At 37.4% G+C, this 13683-nt stretch overlaps 2 protein-coding genes and 1 long non-coding RNA gene across 3 annotated transcripts; 1 reads left to right on the forward strand and 2 right to left on the reverse strand.

Moving 5' to 3' along the window:
• Positions 1-431: 431 nt before the first annotated feature.
• Positions 432-2545, forward strand: LOC133789043 (tryptophan decarboxylase TDC2-like). The gene has a single exon (XM_062226754.1). The coding sequence runs from the start codon at positions 467-469 to the stop codon at positions 1970-1972; it is 1506 nt and encodes a 501-aa protein (XP_062082738.1). The 5' UTR covers positions 432-466; the 3' UTR covers positions 1973-2545.
• Positions 2546-2624: 79 nt separating this feature from the next.
• Positions 2625-3094, reverse strand: LOC133789044 (uncharacterized). The gene is made up of 2 exons (XR_009873456.1): positions 3016-3094; positions 2625-2906 (listed from the first exon to the last, which is right to left on the reverse strand). It is a non-coding gene; the product is annotated as an uncharacterized LOC133789044 (long non-coding RNA).
• Positions 3095-3161: 67 nt separating this feature from the next.
• On the reverse strand, positions 3162-7839 carry LOC133792521 (zinc finger BED domain-containing protein RICESLEEPER 2-like). The gene is made up of 3 exons (XM_062230431.1): positions 7117-7839; positions 6816-7011; positions 3162-4330 (listed from the first exon to the last, which is right to left on the reverse strand). Exons 1-3 carry the CDS (start codon positions 7837-7839, stop codon positions 3162-3164), a joined length of 2088 nt encoding a protein of 695 aa, XP_062086415.1.
• Positions 7840-13683: the final 5844 nt, after the last annotated feature.

A 13683-nucleotide genomic window follows, 5' to 3' on the forward strand; every position in this document is an offset into this window, starting at 1 on the left:
TGAGATCCAACGAGCTGAAAAAAAAAGGGCCACTTGTGATTAGGTTATTCAAGATTGGTCAGCGATCTTGAGGGAGGATATTAGACTATAATGTCTAACATGGAATACGTGTTAGAATATTGAATCATTAATAAAAATATGTGTAACTTCAGTAATAACTAATTATGTTTTAGATAGAGCGTCATGATTCTTTGCCTGTTGAAAAACAGCTTGAAGAAACTAACTAACTCTGTCAAAAAGAGAGGAGACGTGTCAAGAAAACTAACAGTAAAAACTACCTAAATTAGCTACAGTTTATTATTTATCATCTCCCCCATGCACTCAACTCTAGCTCTACACTCTTCTTTCTTATTATATATAAGTTCCCCTCTCACTTCATATTGGCAGCATTATCTTCATCAATTTCTATATATCAAACTATATAGTGCTAGTGTACACCGGTGACCATATTTATAGTTCTTGAAACATGGGTAGCCTTGACTTGACCTCAAGCGATGATTCTTCTTCAAACGATTTTAAACCCTTAGACGTAGAAGAATTTCGCAAACAAGCCCACCAAATGGTCGACTTCATAGCCGATTACTACACCAAAATTGAGTCCTACCCAGTTCTCAGCCAAGTACTACCTGGTTTTATCCGGACTCGGTTGCCCCGTATGGCTCCATCACAATCGGAACCTCTCGAAGCCATTTACAAAGACATTAACAGTATCATAATCCCAGGCATGACCCACTGGCTCAGCCCTAACTTCTTTGCATTTTTTCCAGCTACCGTCAGCACCGCTTCCTTCCTCGGTGAAATGCTCTGCACTGGTTTTAACGCCGTCGGCTTCAACTGGTTGGCATCTCCTGCCATGACGGAGCTCGAAATGGTCGTCATGAACTGGCTCGCCAACATGCTCCAACTCCCAGATACCTTCTTCTTTTCCGAAAGCGGAAATGGTGGCGGCATCATACAGAACACAACGAGCGAAGCGATCCTCGTGACCCTCATTGCGGCACGTGACCAAGCGCTCGAGAGAATCGGTGTCGACGACATGCGAAACCTCGTCGTCTACAGCTCCGACCAGACCCATTCGATGTTCGCGAAGTCCTCCAAGATTGCGGGAATACTCCCCTCCAACATAAGAACAATCCCCACGAATCTAGCTGGAAGTTTCTCCCTGTGCCCGGAGAAGCTCCGGCGGATGGTACAGGATGACGTAGCAAAAGGGTTGGTCCCTCTGTATCTGTGCGCGACGGTAGGGACGACTTCAACGACTGCAGTTGATCCCGTGGAGATTCTAGCTGACGTGGCGACGGATTACGGGATGTGGTTCCACGTGGATGCTGCGTACGGAGGGAGTGCGTGCATTTGTCCCGAGTTCAGACACTACTTGAATGGAATCGAGCGAGTTGATTCACTGAGTATGAGCCCACATAAGTGGCTACTCAGTTGCCTGGACTGTTGTTGCTTGTGGGTTAAGAGGTCTGATGTGTTGGTGAAAGCTTTGAGTACGAATCCCGAGTACTTAAGAAACAAACTCAGCGAGTCAGATTCGGTGGTGGACTACAAAGATTGGCAAGTGGGGACGGGTCGAAGGTTCAAGTCAATCCGGTTATGGCTGGTGCTGCGCTGCTACGGCGTTGAAAATCTTCAGAACCATATTAGGTCCGATATTAGGATGGCCCAACAGTTTGAATGGCTGGTAAGGTCCGACCCGAGATTCGAAATCGTAGTGCCTAGACGTTTTGCGTTGGTGTGCTTCCGGTTAAACCCGAATCCGCGAGATGAGTTGGGTGATACCGAGTTGTTGAACCGAAAGCTACTCGATTGGCTCAACTCGACGGGAATGCTTTATATGACGCACACAAGAGTCGGTGAGGTATACATGTTGAGGTTTGCTGTGGGGGCTACGCTTACAGAAGAGTGCCACGTCATTGCCGCGTGGAAGCTGATCAAAGATGGAGCCGATGAACTTCTTAACTCTTAAAACTGAAATAAAGGGTGGAAAAACACATTTTATTTTTATTTCTGTTTGATATAAGGTAGTCTATATTATTGGGTCGTTATTGGCTTTGACTTTATTGCTTTGAGCTAAATAAGGAATAAGTTCCAAAATGTTATGTTGTTAGGGCATATTGCTTTGAGCTAAATAAGGAATAAGTTCCAAAATGTTATGTTGTTAGAGCATTTACTTCGATGTAGTGCTATCAGTGTAATAAGTTCCGCCCGATAATAGTGTCCATTAGAACACAGATCCGACTCTTGTATCTCAACAAGCCCATATCTGACACTGTATAATCTAGGGGTGAGCAACGGTTGGTTTGGGCGGTTTTTTCACAACAAAAAATCCAGAATTCGGTCTTCGGTCTGGATTGGTGCAATCCAAAAACCGACCAAACCAAACCAGTTTAAAAAAAAACCGACCGTTTTGGACCGCGGTTTGGTCGGTTAAACCGACCAAACCGAATATTTTTTTTTTTTTTTTTTTAGTTTTAGTTAAAAAATTAAAAATTTTGGATTGTTGGAATCCATTTTTGTGCGTTTTTAAAACATAAATATATAGAACATAATTACATTTACAAATTTTAAAGTTTGAAACATAATTAAAAGTCCATAACATAATCTCAAATCCCAACACATCATCAAAAGTCTAATACTCCAATATCTATCAGTTCAATCCAAGACACAACCCAATTAAAATTTAAAACCAAAAGACTACAACCACAAATCTCAACACATGATTAAAGTTTAAACTTAAAGTCCATAGTCCATTACAACACAAATTAAATCTAAGTCTAATCGACTACAACAACACAAATCAAGTTCAAATTTCAAAAGAATAGATAGAAAACAAAGTCCAATCCAAAATCCAGCATTCATTCATTTAATGGCCTGCATCAAGCAACCATGACCACCTGCTCCTAAGACAAAAGAAAGAATAAAATTATACTGTATATATAACACATGCTACATGGTACTTTTTAGAGAAATAAAGCTACTAAACTACAATCTTAGAATTCAACTAGTTACCTTGAGATTTCAATTGTTCTTATCGGTCCCACTCCCAGACCCACTGCCAAGATTCTCTGGTACATAGGTAATACACGAGCCATCACCTGACAAATATTCAATTAATACAAATAAGCTATAATATATATATATTTATAATATTTCAATTAGAATAAGCTATTAAGTAAATAAATACCCGGAAAAACTTGTTCACATGCCTCTAAACCATCAATCTCATCCATGTATTGTCGAAGCACAACAGGCTCTTCAGACTCACAAGTATACCAATTTTTAGAACAAATCAAAGCCTCCACCATCCTCGGGGATAAGGAACTCCTAAATGAATCTAAGATTCTTCCCCCAGTAGAAAAGGCTGATTCAGATGCTACTGTAGACATCTGAACAGCCAATACATCTTTTGCCATGCGCGCAATTATTGGATACTTGAATCCATTCTGTTTCCACCATCGTAGAATATCAAAGGTAGGATCAAGTTTCTCACGACGATCACTCAAGTAGTATTCAAGATCATCTTCTTCAATATCATCACTAAGTTGTAATTGCCCTTGAAGAAATGATTCTGTAGTGGAATTGATAACAGGCTGAGATGGCTGAGACTGAGATTGAGATGGTTGAGCTTGAGATGACTGAGATGGTTGTTGTTGTTTATAAAAAGCATATAGCTGTGCCAAAGTATTTGTCACCAACTTTATCATTTTTTCAGCCTCACTTGAAGTGTACACAAATTTAAAACCACGATTCACAACCTCTAATTTATACCTTGGATCAAGGATATTGGCAATAAATGTCAACATATTCAGCTTCTCAATCCTTCCCCAGTACTTGTCATACTTTCGTTTCATACTAACTGCCATAGCCCCTAACAAAGTATCAGGATTAGAAGCCATAGTAGTTAAATCAGCTTGAACCTTCAAAATATCTGGAAGGAATAGATTGGATGTGACATATAATGACCCACTAAATCGATTAGTAAGATCATAGAATCTCCTCAAAAAGTCGACAAATACAACTGCTTTTTCCCAGTCTAGGTTGGTTGGTGGGCCATCCATTCTTTCTTCATCAAAGTACTTTGTGTAGTTCGCATCTGCTTCCAAATTCTCAAAAGCCTTCTTGAATTTAATAGCAGATTCTAACATCAAGTAGGTGGAGTTCCACCTAGTAACCACATCCAAGTATAACAAGGCTTTTGATTCAATGTTTGCATCCTTGCAACTTTCTTTAAATCTTTTCAGTCTAGCTGGAGATGACCGGACATATCTCACCGCATTTCGAATGCTTGAAATTGCATCATTCAACTCTTTCAACCCATCAGTTACTATCAAATTCAAAATACACTACAACAAAATTGACATTTAATGACTCTCTATAATGACTTACACCATTGGTGTAAGTCATTAAAAGTATTCAGTGATATTTAAAGTCTAGAGGTGTAAGTCATTAAAAGTTTTTGTTGATGACTAACTATGTAAGTCATCAAAAGTGGTGGGAGACGTTATACTTAAAAATATGATATAATTTTTTAATTTTTTTTAAATATCAGAAATTGGGCCGAATATAAATAAGGGAAGACTTTTAACGTCTCCCGTGGGAAGACGTGCCTAGCCTCTAACGTCTCCCCTGGGAAGACGTGCCACATCGGATGTCTCCCAAGGGGAGACGTTAGAGGCTAGGCACGTCTTCCCAGGGGAGACGTTAAAAGTCTTCCCTTCTATATTACTTAGCCCTTTTTCTTCTTCTTCCCCGAGAGCATACGCACGAAACAGAGAGGCGGAGAGGAGGCGTTTTCAGGCGATTTTTCGGGTTCTCTTTGACGATTTTGGCCAATTTTAGGCCATAAAATTCCATTTGAGGTATGATTTTATCATTTATAAGTGTTGTATGATAGTTAAGATAATTTTTATGCTTATTTTCTCTAAATATTAAGGGATTGATATTGAGATTTTAGGGTTTATGATAGTTGCGGTTTTGGGTGATTTTTGGCTCATCAAGTGGATTTAAAGCATATTTGAGGTATGATTTCAAGATTAAACAATGTATTGTAGTTATAATGGTTGAAAAAAATTGTTTTTGTGCTTTTTTTTTTTATAGTTTTTGTGGGTTTTATTAGAAATATTAGTTTAAAGTATGAAAAATATTTTTTATGTATATTTGAGATATTACATTGTTTAATTTTAACATGTTACCACATTATTTACTATTTATTCCGAAAATTATATATTTTTAATTAATTTTTAATGTTTGTTAAGTATATATATGTAAATATGTTTTGCTAAAATGTATTTAATAATTTTGTCTAAAATAAAAAAAAATTAATTTTACATACTAAATAATAATTCAAGTTAATATGTTTATAAATTTTTTTAATTTATATTATTATTTAATTAGAAAATTATATATATTTGTAATCTTTATTAACATTTAAGTAGGTTATTTATATATAGTTATATTTTTTTTTATTGATTTACTAATATTTTATTATTTAATTAATAACATAGTGCGCGCATTGCAAAAGTGAAGTAAATTTGCTAGCAAGGACTATTAATTGCAAGAGGTAATTACATTATCTTATTTCTTGTTTTAGTATTATTAAACTTTTGTTAGAAGAGTTTGAATATCTTAAATATTCATCCATAGTGAAGTAGGTTCTGAGATTAAAATTGTGTGTTGCAGTGATAACAAAAGGTTGAGAATTGTGTGTTTTAGTGAAGTAGGTTCTGGAAAATATGTTTATGTGCTGCGGAGCTATAAGGAAGAAACTTATTGTGTGTTGTTTGATTTGTTTGGCTTATTGTTCACAGATGGTTAGATCACTATTATAGGGTGAATGCTGCTCGATTTTGTCTAGAATTATGTATTCTATTATTATATTTGTATTGTGTTGTGCTTATTTGATTAGATTGACAGATGCTTAGGTTACTAATATAAGGGTAAATGCTGTCCAATTTTTTGTATGCTTATATAGTTTTATTGTTTAATTTTTCATATACATAGGAAAAGATATGGATAGACCTAGACGTTACTTGAAGAAAGAGGTATGTATATATATAAATTTATAAAAAGTTTACGGTTTATTTATTATTAAAGTAGATATAATCAAATAATAATAATTAAATAATATATTGTACTTTATATTTTTTGTAGCTGAACACTCCGCCATATACACGAGCACAGATTAATAAAATGCGACAACAGCGGGCGAACGATATGGTGCCGATAGTTCAAAGTCATCGTCCCAAAAAATAGGTTTTTATTGTTTATTTTTTCTATCTTACTATATGTCTAGCTAGCTACTGTAATATTTGTTAATTTTGTATGTTTAACAACAAATATTACAATTTTGTATATTTAGCTAGCAAAAACATATTAGATACACATTTCAGTTTTATTAATGAAAATTCAAATTTTAAATTTGCATATAATTTAGATTTTTTTATTAATATATTTAATTCTATTTAAAAAAATTAATATATTTAATTCTATTAATTAATATACTGAAAATAATTATTTAATTTAAAAAAAAAAACAAAAACCAATGATGACTCGTTATATGAGTCATTGAATGTCTACAAAGTCTCCCATGGGAGACGTCATAGGTACCTACAACGTCTCCCATGGGGAGACTTTGTAGACATCCAACGTCTCCCCCTGGGAGACGTCATAGGGCCACTTTAGATGGCTCCTGCAACAACGTCTCCCCTAAGGGGAGACATTAAATGTCTACAATGTCTCCCCCATATAGCCATTAAATGCCTATTTTGTTGTAGTGATATGAGCTGAACACCTCATATGAAACATTTCGCCATTCAATGGAATGGTATTGTCTTTGTCCAACAAGTGCCCCTTCAATTTTCTAAGAGCAACGTCATTTGAGGAGGCATTGTCAACCGTCACTGCAAAAACTGAGGAGATACCCCACTCATTAAGACAATTTATCAACTCTTTCCCCACCAAGTCCCCTTTATGGCTAGGAACTTGAATAAAGTTGATAATTCTCTTCTACATTTTCCAATTATCATCAACCCAATGTGCAGTCAAACACAAATAACTAATATTCTGGATTGATGTCCAATAATCAGTGGTCAACGACACTCTGTGCTTCACCAAAATCGACTTCAACTCTTTCTTCTGATCTAGAAACGCATTGTAAATATCTCTCGCAACAGTAAATCTTGATGGGAACTGAAATGTGGGAAAGAAATGTTTAATGAGCTTTTGAAATCCTTTTCCGTCCACATGCCTAAAGGATAACTCATCCATAATGATATATTCGGTGATCACTTTCCTAACATCATTTTGATTAAACCTTAGCGGCAGCCCACTTGAAGCAACTTCTTCTTCATTGCAGGTTGTTGTCTTTTTAGTAAATCTATCCATAGTTGATTGTTGCTTCTTACTTTGCTCAACCCAGTCACTAAAAGGACACTTCTTACATTTTCTCTCCACATGTGCCCATAGTGTGCTAGTCCCATTCAACTTTGTATCAGCCGCATAATCGGTGCCACAATAATTACAAGCAGCTCTTGGCTTCTTAGGATCACAATCAGGCAACATAGTATAATGATCCCACACGCTCGATGTTTTCTTTCCAACCCTTTGCTTCTTTTCTGGTCGTTCAACCTCTTTCTCCTTTTCTTTTTCATTATCCTCTTTCTCGGTCTCTTTGTCTTTTTCCTTATCTTGATTTTGTTGATCATTTCTCTTCTTTCGTACGTTCTCTTTTTTCCTTTCCTTCGCTTGTTCTTCTCCATCAGAACTTGACAAATTAGTTTCAGCATACTCCAACCACTCCCCCATCATCCCTTCTAAATTTTCCTCGTTATCCATATTAACGATCTATTTACATTTATAAACACAATTTCAGCAACAAATATAAAACATAATATGAATGTGCCCATAAAACATAATAAATATAAAACATAATAACGAGACATGATGATTATGATCATTATCTAGTCAATATAAATATAAAATATAAACCATCTCCATGTCTATACCTACTGTACCCTGAACACATTTGTAACTTTAACTGAACCATTGTAACTTTATAATCATTCAAGGACAAGTCTTTGTATATGTATATAATTGGCAATTTTATATATTTTTCACAAATCATCATTTATTGAACTACATACACAATATATAGGACCGATTAGTGATAAATAAAATAATAAACAGAGATTAGTAATTAATGCTTGCTTAATTGAGGAAGCAAAAGTTGATGACTTCCAATTCCATCATTATAACACTAACACTATTAATGTGCATATATATACAAGAATATCATATTTAATTTACAATTAAATATATATATAACTATGTCATTATAATGTTTTTTTCTTCGAAAAATAAAATATAATGCTGTAGTTATATATATATATATTATAATTACATATTGATGCATCTAATAACTACATTATATATATATATATTATAATTACATATTCCTTAATTTTTTATTCTGTTCTAAAATGTTGACAGCAAACCAAACCAAAGCCATAAAGAAAGTGCAAAGAAAAGACTCATCTCTCACTCACTACAAGCTGGTTGAAAGTTACTCTTAGCTAGCTATATAGCTATAGCTCTATATATATAATAATACTACCGGCTATAGCTACACTACCCTTATATTGATCTCAATATATTCAACAAAACTAGCTAGCATATACAATGTTGACAACTATAAGATAAGAAAATTAAAAGGCAATTTTTCACCGAAGTAAAATTAAGAAATATTACACAATTTCATTCAAACAAACTCAGCATTTGAGAAAGAACAGAAATAAGCTTCCAAAGAGCTTAGAACAAACACCTGAATCTAATTAATCCATGGAATCTGATTTTACTCTTGGGGCAAACTCTAGCCCAACTTAAAATTTGAGGAAGTTGCATACGCAGACAAACACACAGAAATGACCCAATGAAATATATTCTTTTCTTTGGACTTTTGGTGCCAAACTGTTAATGGAAACTCCTACAAAGCAGTCATTTTATAGATAAACACACATACTTTATTTTGTCAGCAGAATGTTTATTTACTGAATTATATGATATAGTCATGCCCAGTATAAAATATTTTCAACATACTTCGAATTCAAAAGTTGTCTAATTTTATTTTATGGTTGACAAGCGAAACTAAATGAATAACAGAACCTCATATTAAAATAAATTATTGAGGTTGCAACAATTTCAACTGAAGTTCAGAAATCATCACAGAAAAAAAAGATAGGAGAAACTTAGCAAGCAACTAGTAAAATTACCCACCTGAAAGTGTGAACTGCTCAAGCAACGAGCAATCTGGCGAAACAAGGGTACACATACAGACAAATTTTTCACTCTTTCATTTCAACTAAACAATTACTTATTTTTTCTTCTTCTTCTCTAAATTATGCTCAGCTAAAGCAGTATATTTAAGTTTAACAACTTCAAGATTATGCTCATCTATATATATATATATATATGTCAATCTGTTTTCACGAATCTATAATGATATATATATAATAATACAATAATGGCATACCTTCGTGAAGTGGTCGCCGGAGTGGGAAGGGAAGGCATTGTGTCCGCGAAGCAGTCGCCGGAGTGGGCTGGGCAGTGCTGCCGCCGCTGAGACGTGTTTGCTCGATCCGTTCCGTTCGCGAAACAGAGAGGAAGAGCAGAGGAGGAGATGAGGAAGAGGCTGGGCTGGGCTGGGCTGTTCCGTTCGTTTGGGCAGTCGCCGGAGGGAGGAGAGACAGAGAGGAAGGATGAGTACAGTAGGGGGGCTGAGACCTGATACGTGCGCCTGCGCCGTGCGTAGAGAAGGAAGAGATAGAGAGACTCTTCTCTGATGCCCTAGTAAAAATAAAAAAATAGATTTTATTTATTTTTTAATTAATAATTATATAATATTATATTATTATATATAATAGTGCTCGGTCGGTTTCGGTTTCGTTCGGTCGGTCCGAAAAATATTTCCAAACCGACCGAACAGTGGCAGTTTGCGCCGTTGGCGGTTTTTTCGGTTTTCGGTTTCTGTTTTTTCGGTGTTCGGATGGTCGGTTTATCCGGTTTTTTCGGTTTTTCAGATTTTATGCTCAGCCCTAGTATAATCCCTAGACACTCCAGCTAGGATGTCCTCTTTGATCTTTGTCAATTATGGATCACCTAACAGACAATCCTTTATCATTTCTAATAGCGTAGACTGTAGCGTGATATTGGCCAACTGGCGCACCAGCAACTCTATATCAGCTCTGGTCATATCATCTGCCAACTCTCTCGATATCAGTTTCGCACTGAATATCTCTCCCAGACCCTTACGGCTTAAGGCTTCTGCCACCACGTTGACATTTCCTAGGTGATACAGGATTTCACAATCATAATCCTTCACCTACTCCAGCCAATACCTCTATCTCATGTTCAGATCTTTCTGTGTGAAAAAGTACTTCAGACCCTTGTGGTAAGTGTATGTCTCACACTTCTCCCCACAAAGGTAATGCCTCCATACCTTTAATGCAAATACAACTACTGCCAACTCTAGATCATAAGTGGGGTATCTCTGATCATACTCTTTCAATAGGCGTGATGCATAGACAATCACCTTCCTCGACTGCATAAGAACATAACCCAGTCCCTGATGTGAGGCATCATAGTATATCACAAACTTCTCCTGATCTGTCGGGAGACTCAAAACTAGAGTTGTAATCAATCATTGCTTCAGTTCTTGGAAGTTGTTCTCACACTTATTTGACCATGCAAACTTTTGATTCTTGCGTGTCAGTTCAGTTAATGAAGTGTCAATCCTTGAGAACCCTTCCACAAAATGACAGTAGTAACCTGCCAATCCAAGGAAGCTCCTGATCTCTGAGGCATTCCTTGGCCTTGGCCAAGCTCTGACTGCCTCAATTTTAGCTGGGTCCACCTTGATCCCATCCCTACTGACAATATGACCAAGGAAAGTTACTTGAGGTAACCAGAACTCACATTTCTTGAACTTTGCAAACAATCTGTGTTCCCTCAGTCTCTGTAGAACCAACCTCAAATGCTGCTCATGTTCTGACTCTGACTAAGAATAAATCAGAATATCGTCGATGAAGACAATCACAAACTGTTCTAGGTAATCTTTGAACACCCTGTTCATCAGATCCATAAAAGTAGCAGGGGCATTAGTCAACCCAAAAGACATGACTAAGAACTCATAATACCCAAATCTGGTGCTAAAAGCAGTCTTCGGTATATTTCCCTCCTTGATCATCTTCTGGGGATAACCAGATCGAAGATCTATATTTGAGAATACCATCTTACCGTGCAACTGATCAAACAGATTATCTATCCTTGGCAGAAGATACTTGTTCTTGATTGTTAACTTATTTAGTTCTCTATAGTCAATACACATCCTCAGAGAACCATCTTTCTTCTTTACGAACCGGACTGGTGCACCCCAAGGTGAGAAACTGGGTCTACTAAAACCCAAGTCTAAAAGATCCTGTAGTTGTACCATTAATTCTTTTAACTCAGCTGGGGTCATTCTGTAAGGTGCCCTAGACACTGGCTCCATCCCTGGTGACAGTTCAATCACAAATTCAATCTCTCTGTGTGGCAGCAACCTTGGTAAATCCTCTTGAAACACATCAAGAAACTCAGGCTAATTTTGTCTCCTCTGGTTCCACTGGCATGACCTGAGTGGTATCTACCATACTGACTGAGAATCCTATGCAACCACCTTGCAATAGATCTTTACGCCTCAATACATATATCATAGGTACACGGGGTCCATGCACAGTGCCAAAAAATACAAAATGATCCTCACCTTCAGGCTCAAAGGTTACCATTTTCCTTCTACAATCTATAGTTTCCTCATACTTCACTAACCAATCCATATCCAAATCATGTCAAAGTCGATCATAACAAACTCTATCAAATCAACTGACAACTCTTCGCCCTCTACAGTCACTGGCAATGATCTGACCCATCTCCTGGATACTACTAACTCCCCAGTGGGCAATAACGTCCCGAACCCCATAACATAATAATCACATGGTCTACACAATCTATCTATAATTCTACTAGCAGCAAAAGAATGTGTAGCACCAGAATAAATCAAAATAGTATAAGGGGTTCCAGCACTAAAAAGATGACCTGTGAATACTGAAGGACAAGCCTCAGCTTCTGCCTGTGTTAATGCGAATACTCGAGCTGGCGTCTAGCTGTCCACCTTTCTTGGTTATCCATTTCTTGCCTTCGAGCAATCTTTCTTTAAGTGTCCCATTATCTTGCATAAAAAGCAGGCCTTTGCCCGACACTCCCTAATATGGCGCCTCATGCATTTGGCACACTCTGGAAAAGTCCTCCAACCCTCATTGCCACCTTGGTGGCCTATTGTAATACCATGTGGTCTCCTATCAGGGCCTGCAGCTGGAATGGCATTAGGAGCCTTCCTTTTCTATTCATTGGGGGCCCCGCCCCTACCTGAACTCATAAAGGGAGACCTCGCCCTCATTGTATATCTCTTGGCTGCATTCTCGCACCAGATTTTGTTCTCTGCGCTCTTTGCTGTGAGCGCCTTCTCAACAACCTATGCATAGGTAGTCACCCCGGGCACAGTGGTAATACGAACATTCCGGGCTATCATAGGCTGTAGCCCCTAGAGAAACCTCTTCCTTCTGTTCCCATCAGTGGGCACCATTTCCCTGGAAAACTTTGTCAATCTGTCAAATTTCAAGGCATATTCAGTCACTGATAAGTTTCCTTGAAGTAATCTTCTGAACTTTTCAGCCTTTGCTGCCCTGGTGGCATCATTGTAGTACTTTTCATTGAACAGAGTCCTAAACTCTTCCTAATCCAGGGCATTAACATTTCTGGTCTGAGATATAACTTCCCACCAAATTCAGGCATCCTCCTGAAACATATATGTGGCACAGGCCACCCTCTCATTACCAACCACCCCCATAAAGTCTAGGATGGTGGTAACCATACCCATCCACTGTTCGGTCTTAGCCGGATATGCACTACCCTTAAAGACTGGAGGGTACTCTTTCTTGAACCTTTCATAAAGAGGTTTCCATTTGTTCCCAGCCTCTAGCGGCTAGTCTGTTATTGGCACCATCACAGGTGGTGCCTCTGGTAAAATGTTCCCTGCAGAAACATGTTGTTGTCTCAGAAGACGAATCTCTTTTACTTGCCTCAATACCCTGGCTTGCAAATCAGCAAGCACCTGCTGCCAGTTCACAGGAGCTGGCAGAGGGATCTAACCCTGGTCATTATCCCGACCCTGTCTATTATTCTAGCCCTGATATTCCTGGCCAGCTGATGATGCAATCTGCCTCGAAAGCATACTTCCAAGCTTATACATTGCTGCAATAATCAATTCGGCTAGTTAGGTAGTGATAACTAAACATCTTGCCGCCTCACGATCCAAGACCAAGAAAATAATCATTCACATTCAACAGTCATGCTAATAAGCATTTTTTGGCATTCATAACCATATAATAATGTTAATAAACATTTTCTGACATACATGTATCTATGTCAGCGCTAATGAGCGTGTCCTTACCTACATGTCCATATAATAATGCTAATAAGAATTTTCATTTGCATTCACAAGCAATATCAATGCTAATAAGCACATCATTTAATATCACGCAGCAGTCAAGGGTCAGGCCCTATTAGTATATCTCATGCTACCTAATAAGG

This window comes from Humulus lupulus, chromosome 7 (genome assembly GCF_963169125.1).
Source record: "Humulus lupulus chromosome 7, drHumLupu1.1, whole genome shotgun sequence".
Classification (NCBI taxonomy): Eukaryota; Viridiplantae; Streptophyta; class Magnoliopsida; order Rosales; family Cannabaceae; genus Humulus; species Humulus lupulus.